This window comes from Oryctolagus cuniculus, chromosome 10 (genome assembly GCF_051225735.1).
Source record: "Oryctolagus cuniculus isolate XC-2025 breed Fujian yellow rabbit chromosome 10, ASM5122573v1, whole genome shotgun sequence".
Classification (NCBI taxonomy): Eukaryota; Metazoa; Chordata; class Mammalia; order Lagomorpha; family Leporidae; genus Oryctolagus; species Oryctolagus cuniculus.
The window spans coordinates 2,205,363-2,233,285 of NC_142876.1; the positions used below are offsets into that span (position 1 = coordinate 2,205,363).

A 27,923-nucleotide genomic window follows, 5' to 3' on the forward strand; every position below is an offset into this window, starting at 1 on the left:
TCAGAAAATGTTTATTGGTTGATTCAACAAGAAGATTCAATTTACAGAAACATCTGTGTTTGGACCACAAAATGTTACTCATTAGGGGATTAGGATCTTCCAGAATCCTCAAATGAGAGGAAACATAGTAAATGTACAATCAGCATGCATCGTAACAGCTTGACAATAACACATACCGTAAGACTCATGCAGACCTGATGCACCTGTTTGTACCTACGGTGTGATCCTGTGACGAGGCAGTTCCTGGAACTCACCCACTGTCCTTCTCCCTCCCTCCTGAGAGGCGCCACCGGAAGCTGTGTCTAGAAGACAGGGCATGGCACGCGCCTTAACCAGGCGAGGCTTCGGAGCGTGGAATGCCACACGTGTGTCAGTAGCTGTATCTCAACTGCAGGCAGTTTTTCCTCTTCGCCTCATAAAGTCAAGTGTGCTCATGTCACATCTTAGATAAAGCAGAGAAGACAATGGCAGCTTTAACTGCCCCAATTTAAGTTTTAAAATGGTAAGTTTGGGGCCAGCATTGTGGCATAGTATGTAAAGCTAGTGCCTGTGATGTTGGTATCCCATATGGGTTCCAATTTGTGTCCCAGCTGCTCCCCTTCCCAACCAGCTCCCTACTAACGGTCTGGAAAAGAAGCAGAGGCTGGCCCAGATGTTTGCGCCCCTGCATGCATGTGGGAGACCTGGATGAAGCTCCTGGCTCCTGGCTTTGGCCTGGCCCAGCCCTGGCTGCTGTGGCCATCTGGAGTTTGAACCAGCAGATGGAAGATCTCCTCTCTCTCTCTCCCTCTCTGTAACTCATATAAATAAACAAATCTTTTTAAAAAATGACAAGCTTAAAACAATAATATACTCCTCAGAAGACATCTATGCATAGGAAAAAAGGTAACCAGCTGCCCAAAATTATTCCATGAATGCAACATCTGTGGCCCAGCCCCAAGACGTGGAATCACGGATCTTAGGGCTGGAGGATCCCTGGTGGACATGTGCTACAGCACCCCTGCTGGAGAGGGCGCCCCAGGGTTCCGGAGCACGGGTCTTCAGTGTCACAAAGCCCAGTGCCCTTCACTGCCTGGGGTCTTGAGGTCAGTGACGGGTTAGGAGCAAGGACAGGAACGCCGCCCTGTACCCATTATCCAGCAAAGGTCGTAGATCATCTCTCTCTCCACCCATCAGCTCACCGATGAGCCTCCTGGAGGAGCGCAGCAGAGGGCTAAATTCACCTGGACACATGAGCAGGTGAACCGTGAGGGGTGGGGTGTAGACAGGCCCTGGACCCCAGGCAGGCAGCAGTCACAGGCCCCGCGAAGCCCTAAGACTCGGAAGACACAGGGACCTGTGCGAGGCGGGGGAGGCGCCCTGATGAGCGGCAGTGGGGGGCTCAGATAGGGAGGTGGGGGAGACAGGTGCTGCAGCACAGGCCCCGCGTGCTGGCCTAGTTTAACTCTATCTCCCCGTGTTCACACACGTGCAGGATGCTACTAGAACTCGTACTGTTCCTTCAATAGTAAATGAAATTCTACCAGGTAATCAAATAAAATCTATCACCACAGAAACTGCCATCTGAATACACATGTTAAAGGCTTCTGTTGGAGCAGGCGTTTGGCGTGGCGAGGAAGGCACAGCGTGGGCTGCCTGCATCCCAGCTGAGAGGGCCTGGGGTCAATGCCAGCCCTGCTTCTGATCCTGACTTCCTGCTAACGAACCCCGGACGCAGCAGATGCTGGCTTGAGTGGCAGGGTCCCTGCTACCCACGTGGGAGTCCTGAGTAGAGCCCTCAGCTCCTGGCTGCCTCGGGTCTGGCTACTGCTGGGGGTAAACTAGCAGACAGATCTCTTTCTCTCCTTTCCTCTCTCTCTCTCTCTCTCTCTCTCTCTGCTTCTTGCTCTGCCTCTTAAATGAATAAAAATAAATAAAAGGTTGGGAATCCACTAACATCCTGCTCACCTTTATCAAACAGCGCAATCATAATTTAATTCATGTGCCAGACTCAGGCATTGCAGAGAGAAGTGAAGAAGCATCTTGGTGAAGACAGCAGGCATCAACAGGTTTAAAAAGTAGACGCCTTGGGGCCAGCGCTGTGGCGTAGAGGTAAAGCCACCGCGTGCAATGCTGGTATCCCATATGGGCGCCAGTTCGAGACCCAGCTGCTCCACTTCCGATCCAGCTCTCTGCTGTGGTCTGAGAGAGCAGTGGAAGATGGCCCAAAACCTTGGGACCCTGCACTTGTGTGGGAGACCCGGAAGAAGCTCCTGGCTCCTGGCTTCGGATCGGCGCAGTTCCGGCCATTGCGGCCAATTGGGAAGTGAACCAGCGGATAGAAGACCTCCTTCTCTCTCTCTCTCTCTCTCTCTCTCTGCCTCTCCTTCTCTCTGTGTGTAACTCTGGCTTTCAAATAAAATAAATAAATCTTAAAAAAAAAAAAAGTCGATGTCCCGGGGGGAAGGGGAAGTGCTATTTGCCTCAAGAGGGGAAATCAGTTTCCCTTTAGACGTCGCCCTCCCAGGAGCGTCTGGAATTCTGAGCTGGGTCTGCAGACGACCGATGAAAATGAGGCGCAACGAACTGATTCCACACAGGACGCTGCTTTCAGATATAAGGAAACAAGTTACTACGCTCAACCATGCAGTAACGTGGGAATACAAACTCACGTGGTGAGATCCGTGCAGACAAGGAGGCCATGAGAGGGGGAAATTATCAATTCATTACCAATCAACACGGAATCAAATACACGGAGCACTTTTGTGTGTGAAATGCAAAGACCAGGAGACACCTAGCAAAACAAGGCAGAGGGAGCTGCGGCAGCTCTAACTCCTTATGAGTGAACAGCTGCTAACTAGTGAGTACTAGTTACAGCGCAGTTAACTACAGTTAGCAGTGAAAGCTACCGTGCAGTTAGCACACAGTCACTCCACGCCTCTTCAACATTGCACAGTCCCAACTAGTCAGTCTCACAGAGCTCCCTGTATCACCACAGGGGTTTTCCAAATTCAAGCAAAATTAAAGCTGGTCATTTTCCTTACACTGCACAGAACGTGACCCATTTTATGAAGCTCCTCCCTCCCATCCTCTTCCAGAGGTGGTAACAAAGGTTACGCCTCGGTAATGACATGTAGGGTGAGTCTTACTCTCTTCTTCATGATTTCTTATACCAATTCTGTGTTGTTTGTACAAAGACAAGAAACAGTATTTATCAAAACAGAAAAGAGAAAGAGAGGAAGAGGAAGAGGAGGAAGGAAATAAAATGCTTACAAACACGGGCATCAGTCTTCCACCAGGAGGGTCCGTCTGTAGCTTCCACGAATTCAGCAAGCCCACATCTGTCCCGTGCTGAGCGAACCGCCGCACAACACGGCACCATTCTGCTTTGTTTGTGACAAAACGCACACTCTCAAACTAGAACAGTTTGAGGGAGAAATTGTATTTCAGTGGAAGCGAATCGGTTCGCTTCACAAAGTCTCGCTGAATTCCATGCAGCGTGCAGAGGGCGGCTGATGGACAAGGACCACGTCTGGCACACGGAGGACTAACACAGCTCCCGACTGCTGCACCTTGGCTGTGTAGACTTCCCGGGACAGGACGAGGCGAGTTTACGGCCAGCTCTCGAGGGAGCAACACAGCAGCTCCGGGTGCTGGGAGCCCGTGCACACGGCTGCTTACAGATCAGCTCTAAGCAGCCCCAGGAGCAAAATAAGAACACAGCATCAGATGCTTCCTTCCTCGCGGCACCCAGGCCAGCAGGAGATCCGCCACTGAAAACCTGGACCGCAGGGAGAGTCACGCTTGTCCCCTAGAGAACGCCGCACGTACAAGTTAGCAGTAACAAGACGTGCGCGGCTTTAACTTAGACACTGGGTTGAAACAGTGCGTTCAAAAATTCACAGGCAAGAATCCAGATGCTACTTCAACTTGGGGAACAAGGTGAACCCTTAAGATCTCTTTTCCATCGAGCTATTTTATTCTTTTGAAAGACAAATTGCAATAATCTCTGAAATCCGTAAGTGTTGAGCTAACAACATCTCCAAGCTCTTGAAAACATAAATTCCTATCACTAGGGCCAAGTCATCGCTGAGCAGAGAATTTATGATTATGGCCAAACAATAAAAAACTTGACCTGAATGATTCAGATCCCGTTTATTTATTTATTTATTTATTTATTTATTTTACAGAACTGCAGCTCATCGACTCAACGTGAGTGGCTCCTCGCTGTGGAGGGGCACACGGAGCCCCTCACCCACGGGAGGCCTGGCCACCTGCGGCAGCTTCCAGCCCAGTGCATCTGCCTGCGGCTCTCCCAGGCACGCCTGCCACTCAGGAGCTGGTCAGGAAGTCGGGCTCCAGGCCTCACCCCACTGCCCTGCACTGGCTCGGATCTCTCCAGGGACCTGGCAGAGCTGACAACTCCCTCGCTATGGGGAGGCCGGAGCACCGTGAAAAGTCCACCTGGTTCACGGCCGACTAGGGCGGCCTCGACCTGCCCCACACTCCTCGTTCCATCACCGGACCAGACCACAAGTCCCCAGGTGTCCACCACCCCTCCCCAGTGTGCCGGCTCCCTCCTCCCTTGGCCGACCTGACCTGAGACGCCACAAGGGCTGCCCATCCCCCCAGCCAGCGCTCAGTCCCCACGTGACTGGCGGGCAGTAAACTGACTCAGAAAAGCAAAACGCAGAACACGTCACTGCACGTCGGCGTGTGGCTTTTGGGTATTTCTGCTATAATCGGATTTCATTTCAAGAGCATTCCCGAGCTCAACCCTTTGTTCTTGCTTAGCCTTGTCTTGAAGTTTCGAGACTCAGATCCAGGCATCTGTCCGTCGCCAGTGTCCACTGGGGACAGTCCCTCTGTGGGACGCCCGGCTGGGAAGACTGACAGGACACAAACGCCCAACCTCCCTCTGGTTTCCAGACCCTGAGCCCGCTCACGGAAACTTGTTCCTTGCGTTACACCTAGGTACCAGCATCCTATTTGGGAGAAAGACAATACATCCAGCCTTAAAAAACACTTCCCCATGGTCAAACTGGGTGGCTCTGGGAGAATGCCCAGCATTGGACCAGCAGCACTGGTCGCCACGGCTGCTTCCTGACCGGAGGGGAGGATTTCCATTGAAAACGAGTGTGACTCGCTTTCGGCTTTCTCGGGCCCTAGCTGGTCCTAGACGAGGGTGTCTCCCCGGCGAGTCCACCGTGCTGAGGTCGACAAGACCCATGGGTGAGGCCGGTTCTGAGTCCTCCCCTGGCTGTCCAGCTTTCTTCTGTGTCTCGTCTCCTCACACCGTGAGTCCAGGGGAACCCCAGCTCAGCGTTTGGGAAAACTCAACCTCCTGGAGAAGTGGATGCACCCCCTGGCCGGAGCGATTCAGCCTCAGCGGGCACAGCGCGGCCAGGAGGCCCTGCCACAGGGGGTCAGCCTCCAGGTCCAGGGTCCCTCTACCAAGCCCAGGACCTTGCCCACGGAGCCCTAAGGGGCCCTCAGGTGCATGACACCCACCAGGCCCGCTCTCCTGCACTCGCGATGGCTCAGGGAGGGTGCACCAGGAACACGTCACTGTGCTGAGCCCCACGCGTGGGAGGGTGGGGCCTGCCGCCACAGGGGAGCCCTCCACGCTGACAGCTCTACCACCTCGGGCACAGAGCCTGGCTGAGCCGAGGGAAATGACAGGAATGGTGGAGGCAGGGAGAGGAACACACACGAGGGCTGACGTGGTCCCAGAATCAGCTGTGGTCTCATGTTCAGCGGGACGTGCGTGGGTGTCCAACGGCACCTGGGGGTGGGGGCTGGGAGCCAGACTCTGCTGTCAGCTCTGCTCCCACTGCCCCCGGCCCCCACCAGGGGGATCTGCAGAAGTCCTGGGGCACCCAGGGGCAGGCTCGGGGGCCCTGGCAGAGTGCCGGTCCATGACCCAGTGGTAGTTCAGGGTCCTCCAGGGGCCGCCGGGCACTGCGTCCAGGGCCTGCGCTTCACACGGGCGCCCCATCGGGGGTCCTCGGGCTCTGGCCCTCGCAGGACCTCCTGCTGCCTGGGCGCCCCAGCTGTGCAGGTCACACCCACAAGGCCAGGCCCTTCAGGCCCTGCCTTCTCCACCGTGACGGTGCCAGGAGACCGTCCCCGCGCATGCTCTGTGCCTGCCGCCCTGGAGAAGCGGGAGCAGACCCCTGTGCCGGGCACTGCGTCAGCGGCAGGACCGTGGTGTCCGTGCCACGTGCGGCGTGGCAATGAGAGCAGCCCGGGCCAGCTCACCGTGGGGAAGGGAGTTTGGCAGAGCCGCAGAGGTCTCGGCGTGCGACACCCAGCGTCCCAAAGCACAGTGCAGCGGTGAACGACGTCCCACAGACGCCCCCACAAGGGCAAGCTACCGCGGCCGACTCCCCGGGTGTCTGCTGTCTACACGGCGGAGCCCAGTGCCATCATCCCAGCCCTCAACCTGGACTTCCCTAACTCCTGAGAGCTGGGGCTACGCAGCGAGCACTGCCCTGTCCACCAGCTGGGGGGCACAATGACCTGTAGGAGCTGCTACAGGACTGGCTGTTGACACACTTGTCCCATCAAGGCAAACACGGCCAAGGACAGAGAGGAGAGGGGCAGAGGGGATTCCCGCAGCAGTCACAACAGTGAAAGGCTCAGGACCAGCACCGTGCGGGAGACGGCAAAGCCACCACCCGCACCACCTGTGGACCTTGTGGACACCGGTTCGAGTCCCGGCTGCTGCACTCTGACCCAGCTCCCCGCTGATGCACCTGGAAAGCACAGGGAGGTGGCCCACGTGTTTGGGCCATTGCCACCCACCTGGGAGACCAGGATGGAGTCCCTGGCTCCTGGTCAGCCTGAGGCAGCCCTCCTGGCCACTGCAGCCTTGTGGGAAGAGAACCAGCCAACGGAGGATCTCCCTCCCTCCCTCTCTCTTTCTCTCCCTCTCTCTGTAACTCTGTACTTCAAATAAAACAAATTTAAAAATAAGAGAGACAAGCTCACTGACACTCGCCCACCTCATTCCCCAGGCACAGTGATGGCCACTCCCACCACTGTGGCACCCGGCACGGAACCAGGAACGGGCAGAGCTGACAGAGGTGTGGTGGCATCTGCCCAGCTCAGCCCAGGAGCAGCCCCAAAGGCAGCAAAGCAGCGGGGCCCGGGCCTGCGTGGGCTCCCGAGGCTCTCGTCAAGGACCGGAGACGGCAGCATCAGCATCCCAGTGTCGGGGGCAAAGCTGAGGTGAGCCGGCACACCACGGGAGGAAACCAGCGGGGGAACTGAGCCACTTCACAGGTGAACAAACCACGCATCCCCCGACACCCACAGCACACAGCACCCTCCTCTACAGATGAACAAACAACACATCCCCCGACACCCACAGCACACAGCACCCTCCTCTACAGGTGAACAATGTGTCCCCTGACACCCACAGCACCCTCCTCTACAGGTGGACAAACAACACATCCCCCGACACCCACAGCACACGTACCCCTCCTCTACAGGTGAACACCGTGTCCCCCGACACCCACAGCACACAGCACCCTCCTCTAACAGATGAACACACAACACATCCCCTGACACCCACAGCACACAGCACCCTCCTCTACAGGTGAACTAACACATCCCCCAACACCCACAGCACACAGCACCCTCCTCTACAGGTAAACAAACAACACATCCCCCGACACCCACAGCACACAGCACCCTCCTCTACAGGTAAACAAACAACACACCCCCTGACACCCACAGCACACAGCACCCTCCTCTATGGGTGAACACCGTGTCCCCCTACACCCCACAGCACCCTCCTCTACAGGTAAACAACACATCCCCCGACACCCACAGCACACAGCACCCTCCTCTACAGATGAATACACAACACATCCCCCGACACCCACAGCACACAGCACCCTCCTCTACAGGTGGACCCCCTCTGAGCACAGCTCCCCCTGTATGAACAGCCCTCGGCAGAGACGTCAGCACTGGGAAGCGTTCTTCAGGATCAATCCTTCCCCTCTAAAAGGGAAGACACCCGAGCACTGTGTGAATTCAGACAGCCGTAAGTACCATTTGACAGCTTTCTCCTTCCAAGGCAACAGGTAACTGCCACATCTTAGGTCCCTTTTCTAAGCGACCGAGTCACCCGTTAAGCCCGCGGCTGACGTGGAACGGAGCAGTAACCGCTGCACGCTAACAGCCAGGCTGAACACGCGTCCTGGTCAGAGTCATGTCCGCACTGAAGCCCCGGGAGTCCTTGCGACGCCTCGCGTTCCGGACGGTGCGTGTCCGCAGGAAGCAGCCTCGCGGCACCGTGGTCACTCCTGTGAGGCAAAGGCGGGCCGAGCTGCAGGCCCTTCCTCCACTCGGTGGGCCGCGGCCACGTCAGGCAGGGGGCTGGGGCACCACGGCTTCTCTGCCGACACCTCAAGTGGGCAGGGCACGTGGGAGACCACCGCCTCGAGTCACCCAAGTCGTGAGCATGGCGACGCAGCCGCCAGCGGTCACCTCCTCTCGGTCCACTTGGTCTCGTCTCGGCCGCAGATGAAGCCCGCGGCCAGGAGCTCCCTGGAGAAGCCAGTGAGGAGAAAGGTCAGAGCAGCGAACGACGGCTTCGGCCCCAGCTTGTAACACAGACAACACGCGTGAAAGCAAACGCAATCTGCCTGAAACGCCCCGGCGTGCCCTTGGCGCCCCCACACTGGCACTGGCGAGCACACGCAGGGGGAGGGTGGCACGGGAGTGTCCCGGGCGTGCCGGAGGTGCTCCTGCCACCATTACGACACTAGCAGAGGCCGGGCGAGACGGCAACCACGTCTCCGATTTACACGTCCCACGGGAAGGCGGAACTCTAAGAAACAGCCACTGCCTTGGGGCTCTGAGGAAGAAGTCACCCGGTTCCTGCAAACCGTGGCCGCCCGTGAAGGCAGCAGTGCTCCTCCTGCGCCAGCCACCGGGTGGGGAGGCGCGGCGGGAGCCGTCCTCGGGCAGGCAAGAGCAGGTGCTTCGCAGGGGCCGTGGCCTCCCCCGCGGGCAAGGCCAGGGCTGTCCCAGGTTCTTCCACAAGTCCTCATCACTCTGAGAACGTTACACAGCGGCCGCTTTCTGAGGGTGTGAGTCGTCATCAGCATCAGCGTGGCTTTGGGAGTGGAGCCAACCTGGGCTACGCGGAGGAGGAACAGCCAAGTAGAATGGCTGCGCGGCTGCCCCCCGCTTGGGGACTGGAAGTGCCAGGGTTCTCATGAGCGCCACGCCCCCAGCTCCTGCCCACGGCAGCTCTCGGGGAGCCAGGGGGCCACGCCGGCCGATGCCGCGTTCTGGGCCTCTCAGGAAGCAGCGGCGGCCGTTCCTCAGTGCTCCCGACCCCCAAGTCCAGACCAGGGCAGCCCTACACGAGCAGCAGTGTCGGGATAAGGCATCCCTGCTCCTCTGCGTGAATGAAGTGTGAAACACATGCCCGCGAGGGGCTGATAACTCTCAAATACTCACCCGCTCTGGGCACAACTTCTGTCCCCGGCAACAGCCAGGAGGGCCGGCCATTCCCCGTCATTTCTCACCTTCTCTCCTGTCCGGGTAGTCGCTTAGGGCTTTGCGATGTCAACAGGGCTCCCTGGAATGCGATCAGTGACAGCGAATCCTTGCTAGAAGAACCGGCGTGCCAAGGGCTCACGCTGAGTGCGTTCTTTCATCTGGAGTGTGGTATTTCACATGGATATTTTCACATGGATTTGGCACAAGTGTGTGTCACACAAAATGCTTTTCTGAAAAACTTCATGCTTTTATGTGCTCCGAAAATATATCAGAGTCTTAGAATTCAAAAAGTACTTCTCTACTGTAGGAAACTTTGAGATTTCCCTACCGTTTCTTAATGTAAACATGAATGATTCTGACATTGTCATGAAAACATTTGGAGCTGAAGTGGTGACAGCTTTAAGCCCACACTGACATTTCCAGAGGGAACAACATTTGGGCAAATGTGCGTTAAGTATTTCCAGAAAAGTAACGAAAAAGCCACACGCAGGCATCAGAGGCGTCCCCACTCACAGGGCGGCTGTGCCCCAGCGCGATCTGAATCAGGCTGGTGTGGCCAGCCCTCTGCACACTGCAGGACCACTGCTCCACCGGCCTGATCGTCACCCCGCGGAAATAACTGCCCACACCTCTCCTCACTGGCGCTCCTGACCTCTCCTTTCTGGTAGGTTCCATTCAAGGCACAGCGAATGCTTTGGCCAAGTACACAGACAAGTTTGATATTCCTTACCCAAACATCTTGGCATCAGAAGTGTTTCAGAATATTTTTTTTGGCGGGAGGGAGGGAATTTGGGAATACTTCAAAATACATAGTGAGGGCCGGCGCTGTGGCATAGCGGGTAAAGCCGCCATCTGCAGTGCCGGCATCCCATATGGGCACTGGTTCTAGTCCCGGCTGTTCCACTTCCGATCCAGCTCTCTGCTATGGCCTGGGAAAGCAGCAGAAGATGGCCCAAGTCCTCGGGCCCCTGCACCCGCGAAGGAGGCCCAGAAGAAGCTCCTGGCTTTGGATTGGCGCAGCTTCAGCCATTGTGGCCAACTGGGGAGTGGGCTAGAGGATGGAAGACCTCTCTCTCTCTCTCTCTCTCTCTACCTCTCCTTCTCTTTCTGTAACTCTGACTTTCAAATAAATAAATGAATCTTTAAAAAAAATACACAGTGAGATGTCTTGGGGAGGGGACCCAAGTCTAAACACAAAAGTCGTTATGTTTCATATGCATGCACGTAGCCTGGGGGCAATTTTACTCAACACTTTCAGCAGTTTTGTGTGTGAAAGAAAGCTTCTTGGTGTGGAGTTTTCCACTTCTGGCATCGTGTGGGTGCTCAAACAGCTTTGTATTTGAAAACATTTCGGATTTCACCACCTTGACTAAGGACACTCAAGCTGTATCAAACTTCAACACCCACTTCCCTCTCAGACTCCCTGAGGGCCTGCCCTGCGAGGACAGTCGCCCTTGGCGCCTTCCTGGCTTGGGTTAGTGAACTCCACAGTCTGAGCTCACGGTGTAGTCTGCCACCCTCAGAGCAGCAGCCACGGCACCGCACGGCACCGCACGGCACGGCACGGCACCGCACAGCACCAGCCTCCTGCAGTGAAGATGAGGGAGCTGGGAATCGCAGGGGGCCGAGCGCAACCTCACAAGCTCCACCCACGACGGCGGCCGGCGGGGGGATCTCAGGGGGTCGGCTTCAACCCCGCGGTGTCTCCACAGTGACGTCAGAGAGGCAAACATCCCCATCGCGGGTCCGCGACCACACCTGGAAACACGGCCGCTAATGTCACCTCTGCCTTTGAAATTGAAAAATCAAAGCACGAGGTTTTCTAAATAAGTCTGCTTTAAAAGATACATCACAAAAATTCCGGATGGGGTTGCTCCTTGTTCTAGAAGGAACCAACAGAATTCTACTAAACTCTCAGGACATTGATTCATTACCTATGGACTTGTACTAAACTTCCATTTCTTAGGAGGTATAAAACTATACAGCATTTTCTTTTGCTTCTGATATATGCTTTCAAAATAAAATAAAATTGGAAAACAACGCTCGTGGGACCTAAGAATCTCCTGGGTGGTTCAGGGCACTTCTCAACGCACGTGGGATTCAGTGAAACCAATGTGACAGCAGGTTGTGTGTGTTACGTGTCTGGTCCACAAGCAGAGACAACACCCAGAGCAGCCCGGCCTCTCCTTCCTCACACGTGGGTGCAGTTGGTGGACGAGGGGGTGTCCACCCGACTCTTGTTTTCCCTGTTGTCACTGAGCGGGGACTCGTGGCGGAGGTGGCACTTGAACACTTGCTTGTAGGCTTTCCTGAAGTTCTCAGAGAGGAAGGCGTAGATGATGGGGTTCACGGAGGAGTTGCTGTAGGCCAGGCAGTGGGCAGTGACCCGGAACAGGAAGGAGGCCGGGGTCAGCGGGAAAACGCCAAACTCAGCCCAGAGATGGATGACGTGGTGTGGCAGCCAGGAAATGCCAAACACCACCACCACCACCAGGACCGTCTGCGCCGTCTGCGGGGGTAGGGGAGGAGGAGAGGAAAGACAGAAGTCGATTACAGCAGAAAACTAACCCGGCGCTCTCGCCAGCCCCAAGATCCTTTCACGCACATCTCATGGGGTCAGGCAGAAGGCACTCAGTCTGCCTCCAAGGTAACTGTTGCGTCACACGATGTCTGTTCACAGCGTCTCCGAGGCCTGCGGTGTGCCCCCCCCCCCCCGGGAGCACCCCTCCACCGAGCACAGCGTGACCTCGGAGTCCTGGGGGCAGACGGGGACCAAGGTCCGAGGCAGCAGCTGTTTACCTGCAGGAAGCACATCACCCACAAGTGGGGACCTCTGTCTCCTCTCTCAACGCCAGCCAGGTAGAGGCCACGCACACGCACACACACACGCACACACACGGGTGTTCTGGAGCCGCTTCCAGCCGGACCCTCCCCTTGCTGTCCCTAAATCAGAGACTTGGAAAACGGAGAAGCGTCTACTAGCTTGCCTCGGGCTTTCTACTGAGCAGACGAGAGAGGAGGTGGCCTGTGCTAAACGAGGACCCTCCTGTACACAACACTCGTGCATACAGACCCCACCTCCTCCATGGGCCACAGGACGCCGCTGCCTGTTCCTGTGGGCACGGAACCACCCACCAGGTGCTCGTGCCGGTCTGCAGGCACAAACCAAGACAACGCCTGTGGTATTCAGATGCCCAGTTAAGGCGCCCTAATTTCCCGCTACAAAATGCACAGCAGTGAGCTGCTTCCTTCCCTACAAAGTGCTCTCCTCCAAGAAGCACAGCCAGGCGCCAGGCTGGGCCACCGTGCCACGGCAGCCACGCAGAGTCCCCGCAGCTCTGGATGGTGCTGGCACCTAAGGCAGCGGCCCCTGGCCGTGAGCATCACTGCTCTGTGGGCCCTGGAATGACCCATGGGATGTCCAGTCACACCAACACGAGCACCCAAACTCTGCAGCTGAACACCGAGTCAGGGCTGAGGCCAGCTCGTCACTGCCCGGCTCTCACACCTGCCCTGTGACCACCGACCCCCTTTCCTGCTCCACCGCCCGCACAGGGACACATTCACGCAAAGCAGTTCGGTCGTCAGGTGGGTCACAAAGGCCCCCAAGACCACGTGCATCTCTGTTCTCCAACCTAAGCCCACGAGGAGGCTCCCCAGCCGCTCACGGCTGCTCTGCCGCCCCAGCTCCCGGGGGCAGGGAGGAGGCAGGGCGGGCACCGGGATGAGACGCCTGGGATCTCAGCCACTGCCCCGGAGCAGGGGTCAAGGAGCCTCCTCCTGCCCAGACGCCGTCCAGGCTGCAGCGCTGTGGGGCACAAGCAACACGGGGCCACACGGGCCTCCCCGGCCGGGAACGCGGATGCGACCATCGCAGGCCGGCGTGTGATGGGGGCGATGCACACGGGAAGGAGTCAGGAGGAAAGGCAAGCGAGAGAAGGAAGCGGAAGAAAGCTCATGGCGTTGGCTGTTCTCAACGCTCCCATAGAGCGAAGAGTAAGACACAGGCCACAGGTGTTGTGACTGGGAAGCCACTGTCACAACACAAGCGCCCCCACCTGCACGACCGTCACAGGCACCAGAGCCCCGCTGTGGCAGAGGTGGCCCCACACGGCCAAACGCCTGCAGGACATCAGGCCGAGACACCCAGGGCTGATGTGGGCACCAACTAGGACGCGAGCAGGAAGCTATGAAAGAGGGGACTTAGAATCCAGGGGCCAGGCAGAGGCGGGAGACAGCAGAGGGCTGGACTCCAGGACGAGGCCGGCCAGCGCCAGTGGCCAGGAGGAGCAAGAGGCGAGACCCAACTCACGGTCAGGTACCACGGCTGGGCGGCAGGTCTGTGTCGTAAGTGTGGAAACAACGCCCCTCGCGGGGCCTCGACTCCCAGGCTGAGCCAGACCGCACCTGCTGCATCTAAACGTGAGAGGCGCTCATGCGGAAGCTGACGGGGGGCCAGCTCACACCCCATGGCCACTTAGCACATGACACGGAAAGCAAACACACAGCACACTCACATGTATCTAGGGAGTGTCCGCCATCATCCCATTTACCCATTAGCGTATGAGAAATGCCACTCTGGGTGATTTGATCAAACAATCTAGACGTAATTGTACCTCCAAATAGAACAGAAAGCATCCTCGTTTCTTTCCCATCAGAGCACCTCTGGGCTTCCCGGGATGATCGCCCTTGGAGATTCCATTTCATTGCTTCTTGCCGGCGTTTTACGAAGCGTGGAGCGCAGGGCACATAACCCCAGCAGCTTGCTGATAAGATCCCTATCTTATCCAGACCCACAGGGCAGATGGCGGCGTGACCTCAGCATGGGATATTTTCCATGGCAGTGCCCTGCGTGTGTTTGCAGTCTGTCTGTTTGTAGAGCATTCAAAGTGCACCTTTAAATTTCAGCAACCCCACTGGACTTCTCAGAGCTAGGACTGGGGTCTGTTTCTGTCTCTTGGTCTGCTGGTGGCCTTGGAAGGCAGCCACATTGCGACCTGTAGTGAGTATGCGGGGGAGGATCTTTAACGGGAGTTCACACAAACTCCACGTTGTCCACGGCTGCTCCCCAGAGTCCAAGAGGATCCCCTGCAGTGGACGGAGGTCCCCACTGAGGTCACTCTGGAGTCGCCCTGCATTTCATCAAGGACCCAGCCCCTTGCAGCCGACATTCTCATAGCTAGCACACAAGTCAGGGCCCTGCCTACCGGTCCTGGACGCTTGGCCCTGTAGCCACAGCAACACCAAGATGTCAGACACACCCGTGTGCATAGCTGGGGACAGCAGATGACAGAGGTCTTCTTTCCCCACTTGCAACAAGGGTTTGCAGGCCTCGGGGCCTGGAGAATCGGGGTGATGTGCTGACCAGGCAAGGTCCTGTTCTGGGAGAAAACCAGCCTGGCCCCAGAGCTGGGGAAGGGGTGCGGTGTGGGCTCCTCCCACCCTGGGCCTAAGTAAACCACAGGCCCCCCGTGTCCGGGGCGGGGAGCTCTGAAGTGCAGGCCTAGCAGTCTGCCTTCCTGACAAGCTCGGGAGGGAGACTGGGGAACCACTGATGGGTTACACAGAAGCCAGGACACAAGCCAGACTCCCTTACCCACGTGCAACTGCGACCATCATGGAGGCCTGGCTCAACACCCCAGCCCCCGGGTGGACACGGCCCTTCCTCAGACAGAGCCAGAGACGCCGCCTCCCGTCTCCTTCTGAAGCATCAGAACACGACACGGAAGCCCCAGCGGACATGAGGCCGGTCCTTCTTCCCGTTTCTGACACGCGCATTTCCCCTCTCTCACAGCACCACTGACACGGAAACCTCCCAGTGGACATGAGGCCGGTCCGTCTCCCGTTTCTGACACGCGCATTTTCCCTCTCTCACAGCACCACTGTGTGTTCTGGAGATGGTGCCACGCCCAGCGTGCATGTGCTGCGTGCCCACACCACCCGCCTACGGAGAAGTCCCCTGTAAACTTACACACTCAGCCTCTGCCTCATTCTTACTATCCTTGGGATCAGGCCCTCGTTCGCGGATTTCTGTTTGTTCCTTAACTCACAGTGTCTGGAAACACTTCTCCCTGTCCTCTCTAGGAAATGCTCCTTCTCCAGTCGTCTGAGACATCTGCTCTTCCTTCAAGAGCTGGACTCACAGAATGTCTAACGGAATCTGGCTGGAAAGAAAAAAAAAGACTACAAGCTGAAAATGATGAAAAACATTTCATAAACGGTAGCCAGAAAGCTCGCCGAATACTCCAAGCCAGAGTAACAGAAAACAAAACACACACACAGGAAGCAAGCGTTAGAAAGCCTCACTCGCCGGCAGGGCACCCAGAGACCTTTCACTCCGACTTCCCTCCCAGCAGCCCCCAGGCAGTGCAGCTGAGACCCCAAGGATGACTTCAGGATCCGCGTTCTGCCCAGCCAGCCTCGTGCCAGAAACATGTCTTCTAGTCTAGCAGAGCCTGAGCAAAACATCTAACCAATTAGAGGGCAATTATTCTTCAATATTAGGTCTGCAAGAGAAGACGGACTTCCTCCAAGCACGGGGGTGACTGTTTATAGCATGGCTATCGGGAACGGTCCAGTTCTCCACCCCACATAGCCATAGATCTCCACAGGAAAGCCCCGAGGTGACGGTGATGCGGTCTGAATGTCTGCATCTTCCCAAGTCACCTGCGTCGGAACTGAGTCACAGAGGCAAGGGGGCCACGGGAGGAGCCTTCTCCAGCCGGAATCCCGCTCTTAGGAGAGCCCCTGCGTGCTGCCTCCCCCTTCTACCACGTGACAGCGCGGTGAGAAGGTGCCACCGACAAGCCAGGCGACGATCCCTCGACAGGTACTGATTGCCGGATTTGCTGGTGCCTGATCTGGACTGCCAGGCTCCAGAGAGATGAGAAGTAAATGTTCACCGTGTGTAAGACACTCAGCCTGTGGGCAGAAGCACAGCGCCAGAACAGGCCGAGAAAGGAGCCACAGCAGGGGGAGTCTAAGGCAGCAAACTGCTGAAACCTGCATCCCATCGTCCACTAAAATCCAGGCCCCATCAACGATCACCCTTCAGCATCGGCGTCCCATCAACCCATTATCCACCAAAGCCTGCGTCCCATGATCCTCTACCCATCAAAGCCTGCGTCCCATCAACCCATTATCCATCAAAGCCTGCGTCCCATCAACCCGTTATCCACCAAAGCCTGAGTCCCATCGATCCTCTACCCACCAAAGCCTGCGTCCCAGGGATCCTCTACCCATCAAAGCCTGCGTCCCAGGGATCCTCTGCCCACCAAAGCCTGCGTGCCATCGATCCATTATCCGTCACACAATGGCTACCCATCACACAGTGTTCCAGGCGAGGGTCTGGGGGAGTCCCACACTGAGCCCCAGCTCCCTGCCTTCAGGGAGTGACCTCGCAGTCTCGCTCTCTGCTGCACATCTCTCCCCTCCCTTCCCACCTCTGCTGCTCTCTCCCCACTCCCCTCTCCCTTCCCCCCCACCACCCCGCTCTCCTCTCTTTCTTAGGCACATGCCGCATCACTGCCACATTTATCTGCTGTGTGCACACAAGGACGCTGTGTTCAGAGATCGGACACCTGTTCAAAGCTGCTCAGGTGTGAGAACGGAAGAGGACAGCCGCCCCCTCCAGAAGCTCAGACCCTCTCCCATGCGGGAAGAAGGAGCAAAGGAGTGATTCCACATAAGCACATACACTTATTCTACTTAGCGGGGGACTTCAAAAAGTTTCAGAAAATGAAATGAAATTGTAAGCTTATTTTGGTGCAAAAATTTTGAAATCCATGGCCACAAGAGGATTTTAAGAAGTTCATGGAAAACACAGATGACGGAAAAAAATTACGCATCAATTTCAATTTTTTGCACCAAAGCGGATTTATGTTTAAATTCCATTTATCCAGGGGTTCCCTGATGTGTATACCCACAGACACGAATCACACCACTCACACACGTGTGTGTGCAGTTTGTCACACTCATCACACTACTCTCACTGCAAGCAGATAGGAACCTCCCACTCCTCTCTCACAAGACCCACTTCCTTTCGTTTAAGCACTGAATTCTTCCTGGGGTGCCTGCAACTCGTTTTCCCACACCTTTCAGATACGGAGCTGGCACAGCCTCAGACGCGGTTAGAGAAAGGCTGCTTCCCTCCTGCCAGTCACCAGAAGACCTTTGAATCGAGGACAGACACTCACCAGCCATCAGCAGAGGCTCCTCTGCGGAGGCTTCAGCAAGACCGCACCCCCTCCCCCAGGAAGCCCGCCCTTCCCTCCCCCTCCCCAAGCCGGAATCTCGCTGGGCAGCACCGTGGGACTCTCACGGCTGTCTCCCCCACTGCAGCCTGGGCCTCCCTCTGGAGCCCATGCCCTGGGAACCCCGTGGGCCAGCTCAGCCCTGTGCAGGCCCGCGCTCCACTGCGCAAGGGGAGGTGATCAACAGTCGGCGATCGCTTTTAATGAATCACTTTCTTGGAGATGAGAAGTGTGTCTCAGAGGAAAATCTAATGCACCAGAAAAATGGAAAAGTTGTAGCATAATAGCACATCAGTGGGAACAGGAACATGCCAGCTTTTAGGACTCACTCCACCCACAGAACTCGACAGGTTGTGTCAGCTGCTAGGGAGAGGGGCCAAGGAGCTTCAAAGTAAGCCCACGTGATAGCCGGGCGCTACAAGGAGGGACAATGGCAAGAAGCTGTCAGTCTCCTCGCTTCTGCTGTGCCCTCCATGCTTATCCTAAAGACACGTGCTACTTCTCCAATACAGGCTAATGCTTGCTGCCAGAAAGAGTCTTAAATTTTACCCTTTTTAAACACCGGTTTCCCACTCTAGGAGCAGGTGCGATTTTTAGCCACATTGTCATTGATAAACAAGGAAAATCAGGAGAGCTGCCCTTTATTTGGGTAAATATGATTACCTAAATTATAATGCATCAAAATGATGCATGCCACTGATCAAAATAAACTTGAGAAGGAAGGAAACCACGCATGGTAGGATGTTATGACTAACATCAGTGGGCGAGCGTCGGGTGTCATCTCCTCCACACTCACCATTAGCTGATCACCGTCTAATAACCTCCTCCACTTCCTTGCAGCAGAAATTAAACAGACATGGCTCAGTCAGAGCTAACCGGGGCCACCCCAGGGAGGTGAAACTGTGACTAGGCCGTCCCCGGGAGGCACGGGCCCTGGCGAGGGGGACAATTTAGAGCAGGCAGCACCCCCAGCACCCTCTGGGTGGCCCTGCCCCTCCGCAGGCACAGCGCCAGCTCGGGCGGGAGAGCAGGGATGGGGCTCTCTGCTCTGCAGGCCGTGGGGACGGAAGACAACGATGGCTCCAGACTCACGTCAGAGACAGCAGCAGAGAGCGACATCACCACACTCCTATAACCAAGCAAGTCAGAAACTCCGCACTCTGCCCCAGTCGGCCCAACACACGCGGCCTGGGGAGGCGCGGACCTGCAGCTCAGCGCCGCTGCGGTGCCCCCCGCCCAGGGCTGATTCTCCACCCCATCCCTCACCTCAGCGGCAAAGAGCTGCACCAGGGAACCCAGAGGGGGCAGGCTTGGGGTGGGGACAGGACAGCCGACAGTAGAAACAGGAGCCGGAAACAGAGGCCCATACGTAACACGGCCTGTGAGCCCTACCTTTTTCTTGGACACTTCTGACTTCTTGGACATGTTCTTCAACTTTTTATGCAGATGACTGAGGACCTGGAAAACACAGATGGGTGAACCCGGTTTGCCTCACGCCCCCACGCTCACTCTTGTTTTTCACGGATGACCACTGGCGCTCCGCCGTGGTCACCTACAAAATCATTAGCACGAAAACGTACAGAAATGGCCCGCAGCTGATGAAGCTCAGCGAGTGAGCTGCCAGGGGCACCTGCTCTTCCCACACTCGGGGGTGTCCCAGGAAGTCGGACGCACACCCAGATGCACTTCGCAGCATGGGGGGTCCTGGCGCCTGCGGCCCTGGGATGTGTTCCTTGAGAGCCACCCCCGCCGGGGCCCAGGCAGGCACACACCTGTCTGCCTCTGCCGTGGTGACTCCCGGAATCCACGAGTAACTCTCAACAGGTCCCCACGAGATGTCAGGCACAATGCTGGATCCCACACACACTGAAACACTAGACACCTTCCGTCCAGTTCACCACCCCCGGGGAAAGCAGAGGTGAACAAGGAAGAGCCCACACTCAGGCCACTCCTCATTCGGTAGCCCCTCCTTCTGCCCTCCCTGCATGCCTGTCCCCATGGCCAACCCCCTGCAGGCACACTGCCGGCCCCGGCCTGCTTTCCTCCCTTGCTCCAAGCCTACCCAGCACGCCATATCGTGACACAACCCACAATTCAGGCATTCGACATCACCGAGGATTAACCACTGTTCTGCAAGGTTCTACAACTATGTCCCTGTCCGTGAGTCACTTCGAGGCTTCGCTCTCTGTCCCTGCAGTGTGTTTCAGGAGCAACGGCGTGAGAACTGTTGCTTGTATGTACGACTTCCCAACATAAACCTGATATCCAACAGCACCAATCAGGAACTCGTGCCTGAGCTGATTTTCACCTCCCAACTGAGAGGAAATTTAGGAAAAAAAATAGCATCTGATGCCCTAGAGCGTGGATACCACACTACTGAGAGTCTCTCGAGAAGCGGGACGCACGTTCCAGGCACTCCTCGGTCTCCCCGTGGCCCTGCGGCCTGGACTCCCTGAAGGAGCCGCCCCGTCCATTGGGACGCACGTTCCCGGCACTCCTCGGTCTCCCTGTGGCCCTGCGGCCTGCACTCCCTGAAGGTCCTGCCCCGTCCAGCGGGACACACGTTCCCGGCACTCCTCGGTCTCCCTGTGGCCCTGCGGCCTGGACGCCCTGAAGGTCCTGCCCCGTCCAGCGGGACACACGTTCCCGGCACTCCTCGGTCTCCCTGTGGCCCTGCGGCCTGGACGCCCTGAAGGTCCTGCCCCGTCCAGCGGGACGCACGTTCCCGGCACTCCTCGGTCTCCCTGTGGCCCTGCGGCCTGCACTCCCTGAAGGTCCTGCCCCGTCCAGCGGGACACACGTTCCTGGCACTCCTCGGTCTCCCTGTGGCCCTGCGGCCTGGACGCCCTGAAGGTCCTGCCCCGTCCAGCGGGACGCAGCCGTCGTGCTCCAGTGGAGAAACCACAGCGCGTGCTCGCCAGACTTCCAGGCCCTGCAGCGGGTTAAGCGGCCGTCCCTGTGGCATGGGTCTCTGATTTCAGACCCTCTTCCCCACTTCCTGACACAGCCATGCACCAGCTATGGCAGCACAGCCCTTCACTCCCCACGGGGGCGCGTGGATAACCCTCAGTGCACTGGCAGGGGACGAGGCCACCGTTCCAGCAGGAATAATCAGGGTACCAAAAACTGAAAGGAAGGCACGTGGGACAAGAGAGATTTTGCAGGAGCAAATAGGAAAGCATTTCAAACGGGAAGGAAAGAGTTTATTCTTTCAACAAACTAACCTGGGTCACAGCTGAGTAACCCCAGAGCATCCGAGAACACCAGACGTGGCAAACGGTCAGTGGAGGAAATACTCCAGCGCATTCTCCATGGCTGTTCCCCTCAATGTGTGCCCGCACTCTGCACACACCGCTGTGCGTGGTGCATCCCAATTAGGGGGGGGTCCCCCCAGGGGTGATGATGGTGCTCTCTAAAAGGCAGTGCTGGGGCCAGTGCTGTAGCACGGCGGGTAAAGCCAGCGCCTGCAGTGCCAGCATCCCATATGGGCACTGGTTCAAGTCCCAGCTGCTCCACTTCCAGTCCAGCTCTCTGCTATGGCCTGGGAGAGCAGAAGATGGCCTAAGTTCTTAGGCCCCTGCACCCATGTGGGAGACCTGGAGGAGGCTCCTGGCTCCTGGCTTCTCTCTCTCTCTCTCTCTCTCTCCCTGCCTCTCCTTCTCTCTGTGTGTAACTCTGACCTTCAGATAATAAATCTTTAAAAAGAAGAAGAAGAAGGCAGGGCTGAAGGTGTGGCCACAGACCTCACTCACTCCACACACAGGGAGGGGCCTGGTCAAACCCACCCCAGGGCCATGCCGGGCACACCCTGGGGGTGTGGAGCATCTTGGTGGGGTGGGCAGCAGTTACTGGGAGCAGGATGCTCCCAAGGCCAGCCCCACAGCAGCAGTGGGCGCCCCAGGGGGTACTGCGCTGGTCGCCGGCATTTGTCCACTAGCCACGTGTTCTGGACGCTCCCATGACTGACAGGTGCCAGAGCTGTTCCACTGGAAACCAGCAGGGTCTGGGGAGCACAGAGCACCTCTGGAAGCAACCCCTTGCAGCCAGGCCCGAACCTGCCCCTCAAGAACGAGATCCGAAGGTGCTAAGCACCTACCGGCTGACCCAAGGGAGCACTGCAGGCCACACACCTCCACCTGTTCACACTGCCCTGGAAGGGGCTTGCAAATACTACTTCAAATTCAGAAGGCTTTTCCACTTAGAAGCAAGCAATTTCCAGAGAAAATCTGCAAATGACTGAGTATTTAAAAACGTTTTTTAGGGCCGGCGCCGTGGCTCAATAGGCTAATCCTCCACCTTGCGGCGCCGGCACACCGGGTTCTAGTCCCGGTCGGGGCGCCGGATTCTGTCCCGGTTGCCCCTCTTCCAGGCCAGCTCTCTGCTATGGCCAGGGAGTGCAGTGGAGGATGGCCCAGGTGCTTGGGCCCTGCACCCCATGGGAGACCAGGAAAAAGCACCTGGATCCTGGCTCCTGCCATCGGATCAGCGCGGTGCGCCGGCTGCAGCGGCGGCCATTGGAGGGTGAACCAATGGCAAAGGAAGACCTTTCTCTCTCTGTCTCTCTCTCTCACTGTCCACTCTGCCTGTAAAAAAAAAAAAAAAAAAAAAAAAAGATGCAATATTCTAAAAAAAAAAAAAAAAAAAAAACGTTTTTTAAACTCTGCCCTCCGAGTTTTACAAGCTCTCAAACAACAGCAAGATGGCCAGTTTAGCCCTGAAGATTGACCCTGTCACTTCCACCAGCAGGATTTGAGCAAGTTCCCCCAGGCCTCTGGGGGAGTGAGGGAAGCGCTCGCTTTGGGTCTAAGGCAGGAAGCTAGGAACCCGGAAGGCAGCATTTTAAGTGTCCCCCCGTCTCAAGCTCCATGCCCACAAGGCCCCCACTGTCTGCCCCTCCTCCATGCCCCTGGGCACCCCTGCTGAAAAGCCTTCCGGAACCATCTCCAGCTTGGCCCCCGGGGCCTCCACTCCTCTCGTCACTGCAGAGGGGACAGCAGCCGGCACCCACGGGGTGTGCGAGGCGAGTGAGACGGCACACAGGGACAGCTGCGCTGGGGGACCAGCCTCTGGGTTGCATTCCCAGACTCAGGAATGAGTCAGCCTTCTCCCAACGGCCAGGCTATGGGCCATTTCTGAATCCCCTACCTCCCCAGCACATCTGTTCATAGAACCTTTGGGTGACATCAAGAAACACTGCCACTCGCAGGAGACGTAGCCCACCTGGATGGCACAGAGAGGAGGAACAACACCAGCAGGCTTATGGCGAGAGGGGGGTTTGGGGGGGGCAGAATGCCCTGGGAACCGATTCTAAGCCAGCGTCTTCCTTCCGCCCCCTGGGCTGTTCAGGGTCCTGTCGCCTCAGCCTTCCCAGAAACAGAGGGCCAGACCGGCAGGGCGGAGGTGGGCAGAAATTTCAGAATTTGGGGAGCTGTCTGTCTAGCGCTGAGGGCATGGGGGGCTGTGTGTGCACACTGGCGTGCACCCCACGAACGCCACCCTCACTGAACACACATGCCTCTTGACGCAGACATGGACCGGTCGTGTCACAGGTCAAGGCAGAAGTCCTCAGGTCCTCTGAGTAAGCGCAGGGAAAGGAGAACTGCCTTCCAGCAGCTGGGGCGCGGGCTAAGGCGCGGCGGCCGAGGGCGCTGTGTTCCCGGGAGCCTCCCCCCAGGGTCGGGGATTCAGCTGTGGAAACGCGGAAGGCAGGGGTTCTACGCGGCCCCGGGGACCACAGGGCTGACTACCGCAAAGCTCCGTTCTCCCAGGAGCAGCGGCTTCCCAGAGCCGGTCCTGGAGGGAGCTCCCGGCGGGCGCCCCCTCTCTACCCAGCGCAACCAGCACAGGGAGGGGGCGGCGGGCCCGACGCGCTCCGATGGACCCCGCGCCCAGCAGCGCCGCGCTCAGTGGCACCGGCTGCTCCCGCGTCCCAGTTGCGCCACCAGAGCGGCTCTCTCGCCGGCCGCGCGGGCTGCGCTTGGACTCCCAGGGCCGCGGGGGCCTAGGGCTTGAGAACGGGGAACGTCCCTCCCGGAGTCAACTGGCGACCCGCGAACTTCCCCAGCACCGCAAACTCCGCGAACCCTTGCGCCGCCTCCAACGCTAGGGCGCCCGCAGAGGCAAAGGCAGAGCGGCGTCCGCCGGACACCGCCAGGCCGCGCGGGCCCGCGGGCGGGGGCTGCGGACACAACGCGATTCCCGGGGCACCCCCGGCCCCGCGCCCTCGGTCCCGCGCGCCCCACCTTGGCGTAGCAGAAGCAGATGAGCAGCAGCGGCAGCAGGTAGCCGAAGACGAAGGTGCACACCACGTACGCCTTCTTGTGGCGCGGATCGGGCCAGTGCTCCCAGCAGAAGGTCAGGTTGGCGGCGCCGCGGTGGAAGAGGCGCTGGTGGTACGCCACGGGCGAGGCCATGGCGATGGACAGCGCCCAGATGAGGCCCACGCCCAGCAGCGCGTTGCGGGACACCCTCAGGGAAGAGGAGCGCCGGGAGTGCACGATGGCCACGTAGCGGTCCACCGACATCGCGGCCAGCGTGAAGATGCTGACCAGCATGGAGACGGTGAAGAAGAAGTGGATGAACTTGCAGATGAAGGCGCCCAGCACCCAGGTGGGCAGCGCGTACACGGTGGCCTGGAAGGGGATGCAGAAGAGCAGGTAGGCCAGGTCGGCGATACTCAGGTTGAGGATGAACAGGTTGGTGGTGCTGCGCGCCTTGCCCGGCGCGCTGCGCGCCAGCACCGTGATCACCAGGCTGTTGCCCAGCACGCCCAGCGCGAAGATGAGGCCGAACACCACCAGCGTGACCAAGTTCTCCACGCCGACGCCCAGCAGCGGCCGGGGCTCGGCGGCGGGCGGCTCGGGCCAGCTCGCGTTACCCTCGCTGAGGTTCCCTGCAGCCAGCTCCATGGCCCGCGGGGGCGCCCGGGACGCGGGGTGGCGGGGCAGGCTGTCTGCCACGGGCAGCCGGCGCCGGGGGTCCCGCCCCGAGTGCCAGCGCGCGAGTTTCCACCGGAGCCTCCGCCGATGCGCAGGAGAGCGGGCGCCGCGGCGGGGCAGCCGCGCCTGGCAGCGCAGTCTTCGTGCCGGGCGTTGGACAGCCGGCGCGGGGGCGCGGAGCTGGCTCTTGTCCGGCGGGGAGCACAGGCGTCTTCCTGGCCCCGCGTCTACGACCGCCGCGCGGCCGCCGACCCCGGGACCCGCCGGCTGCAGCCCTGCAGGTGAAAGTCCTCTCGGCGCCTTAGCGGCTCCAGACCCGTGCTGCCGACCGGCTCCGGCTGCACCTGTTGCCCAGAGCCGCTCCTCCCCAAAGCGCACCCGGGGCAGGGCCGGGAGCGCAGCGCACCAAGGGTGGGGCTCGCGGAGAGGGTTCGCGGCGCTTCCCGTGCGCTCGGCGCCACCTCCCCAGCTGCGTGCGCCTCCGACTCCCTCGCAGGTCTTGCTGGGATTCCAAGTAGCGCACAGGGCGAGAGCGCTTTCTGAGCTCCCTAGTGGTGGGCAGGGCCGGGTGGGAGCGGCGAAGACTTAACCCGGCTTTAATCTGCGCCCCCTGGGGGCCCCCTGCGTACCCCCGGAAGTCGGCGTGCGAGCGGAGACGGCGAATCCTAACAGGAAGGGTCGCCGCCCACCTCCTTGCTACAACCCGCGCGCGCGCGCCTGCACTGGGTGCGGGTCTGCTGGGGTCTGAGGATGGTAGCGGCTGCAGGATGCGGCCCCGGCTCCTGGCGAGGGCCGCGGAGCGCGCTCCAGGGCGCGCTGGACGGGGAGGCGCTGGGGCGCGCAGGCTGCCTCATCGCTCAGTGTCTCCCGGGCAGCGGGCAGCTGGCACTTCCTGCCCGCCGATACAAACCCCAAGCGCCCCCAACCTCCCCCGCCAACAGCAGGGAGAAGAAAGCATTGGGAGGAAGGTTTAGCGTTCCAACTCCAGGCCTTGCGTTCCTCCTCTGGGCGCTGACCGAACCGTGCGCACGTCCTGTCCCTGCCTGCTGCAAGCTGGACACACGGCAGGGATGGAGCCAGGCACAGTTGCGCTGGCGAACGTGGGTTTGTCATCCCGGAGGTTCCCAGCTGAAGAGCGGAAATTGACTTTCTGTGATGTTTGCGTCGTGTGTGTGCATCTTTCAAACACACCACAGTGCATTCTCCTGATGATGACTCCGCCGCCACAGCGGGCACCACGCGCGGCCCGAGAGCAGGGACAGCGCAAAGGGGAGGGGGCGCCGCACTGCGGGAGGCAGATTTAGGGCTTAGATCCGGGGAGCCCTGGGGCCCGCGGGGGTCTGTGCAGTGCCCGAGCTGTCTGCAGCTCTGCCGCGCCGTTCTCCCTGGCACTGGGAAGGCTGCTGCAGCTCCCCCAACGCTGTGGTCCCACGCCGGACCTGCAAAGGGTCTGGCACTGCTGACGCACGTTTTCCAGGGGACAAACTGGATAGGCCTGCTCATTGCAGTGCCCTCACCTGCCCCGCCCCGAAGGACACCTGAAAAAACTCCGGAAGTGGGGCTGCCTGTCAGGGCTGTTTTGGGTCCCTGCCTTGCCTGGTGCCAGGTGTTGGACGGCTCTGCTGCACGGAAAGTCACGTCGTGTGGCACAGGGAAAGATTTATATGAACCGTTTCTGGCATGGAACAGGTATGTTGGAATCATATCAAATACCCGCAGGCCCACCACCTAGCTTAGAGGAGTAAACGATGACCAGTAGAACTGAGGTCACTTTTCTCCACCTCCCGTCCCCTCAGCCATCTCCAGGCGGTCTCAGGGGTCACACACCTGCTGCTGCTTCATGCATTCGTGGCATACACACAGGCTCTTAGACAGACTGGTGGGTCTGAGTGGTTGGCTGCTTGTTCTTTGTCTCAGTGTGCTGTGCTCAGTGACGTGACAAGTTTTGTTCTGGTCTGGCCTGTGAGGCTGTCGTGGCACTGTAGATGCACGGACAGTGCCTGTCACTTCCATGCCCTGTGATGCAGGGCACCGCTTCAAAGGAACACAGGACCAAATTACTTGAGAATCCAGCCAGCAATCTCTAGTTTTCACACGGGTGAATTTCACACACTTCTACTTATTGATATTGCTACTCTGTATGGGTTTCTGGATTGACTTTCAGCATTTTGTTCTGTGCTCTGTTTTCTACGCTGTGTGCTCTCTTGTTCACTCTCTCGCTCTGTCTCCTCCCTTCTCCCACCACAGGAGGAGAAGCAATATAAAGAATGATCTTAGCCTGACTGGAAGTTCTGGGAACATGCTGCCCACGTGGGAGACGCAGAAGGAATTCCAGACCTCCCGGCCTCAGGCTGCCCCCACCCCGACCCTTGTAGCTATTTGGAAGAGTGAATGGAGAGCTCTGTTTCTGTCGTCTCTCTGCCTTCCAAATAAAATGCAAATAAAGAAATAAAAATTAATTATGAGCTCCTTGGAGCCTAATTATGCTTAAATTGTTTCAACCGAGCTCCTGTTCTTGTGACTTGCTTCCGGTTTTGTAAAAATGCTGTCCTTTAGATTTCTACTTGGCCAAAGCACATTTGTGAGAATCAAGAGAAGAGCGCAGTCCTGCAAAACTGTTTTCGTTTGCGTCTGCCGTTTCCCCGTGGGGCCAACTCTGGGCGTGCTACAGGGAACGTCTGCATCTGACACTCGGAACCCAGAGGTGCAGCCAGACTGCAAACCCCGCACGACAGAGGGGACCCGGGCCCCAGTGCCCAGAGCTACCTTCCTCTCCCAGCTGCCTCTGAGGCTGCCGGAGTGTTCTGGAACTTTCTGCTCCAGCCATTTGCTGCTCTCCCTGTTGGAAGACGCTGTGATCTGGCTCAGCTCTCTGTTCCTCTCAGGGCCGGGAATGAGAAACACCCACGCCCTCCAGGCTTTGGCCAAGGAAACGGGGTGCCTTTGCTGTGCGGTCACAGAGCTGAAGGTCAAACCGTGGGTCCCCTTCCTTTAGCACAGGACTGCACACCCCAGAGGGGCTGCTGCTCCTGACACAGGTCTCGGCTGGGGGAACCTGCGCTGCAGAACCTGCCGGGTACGTTCGTTTGGCTGGGGGGCTTCACCGCTGACGCACAGCGATGGGAGAGCCCCTCTGGGCCCTGGCTTTGTAACAGGGTCTGAGTTTGAAGTCTCCAGGTTAAGCCCCAAAGCCATCTTTCCCTATGAAATTAGAAAGCCAGCGCTGACGTGC

The 27,923-nt window shown here is 58.2% G+C and overlaps 1 protein-coding gene across 2 annotated transcripts; it reads right to left on the minus strand.

Moving 5' to 3' along the window:
• GALR1 (galanin receptor 1) lies at positions 1-26,909 on the minus strand. Of its 2 annotated transcripts, XR_011379152.2 has the most exons (4): positions 23,996-26,909; positions 19,146-19,211; positions 9,528-12,010; positions 1-8,538 (listed from the first exon to the last, which is right to left on the minus strand). XR_011379152.2 is itself a non-coding variant. In XM_070049847.2 (3 exons), the coding sequence occupies exons 1-3, from the start codon at positions 24,659-24,661 to the stop codon at positions 11,693-11,695; spliced, it is 1,050 nt and encodes a 349-aa protein (XP_069905948.1). In that variant the 5' UTR covers positions 24,662-25,263; the 3' UTR covers positions 1-11,692. The 2 variants fall into 2 exon arrangements, 1 of the variants encoding a protein (XP_069905948.1); XM_070049847.2 differs by having other exon boundaries at positions 1-12,010; positions 23,996-25,263.
• Positions 26,910-27,923: the final 1,014 nt, after the last annotated feature.

Coding starts and splice junctions, on each gene's coding strand:
- GALR1 (XM_070049847.2), bottom strand. CDS start 24,661: ATGGAGCTGGCTGCAGGGAACCTCAGCGAGGGTAACGCGAGCTGGCCC. Junction 19,212..23,995: donor TCTGCTTCTGCTACGCCAAG/GTGGGGCGCGCG, acceptor TGTGTTTTCCAG/GTCCTCAGTCATCTGCATAA. Junction 12,011..19,145: donor CAGAAGTGTCCAAGAAAAAG/GTAGGGCTCACA, acceptor CTACCCCCGCAG/ACGGCGCAGACGGTCCTGGT.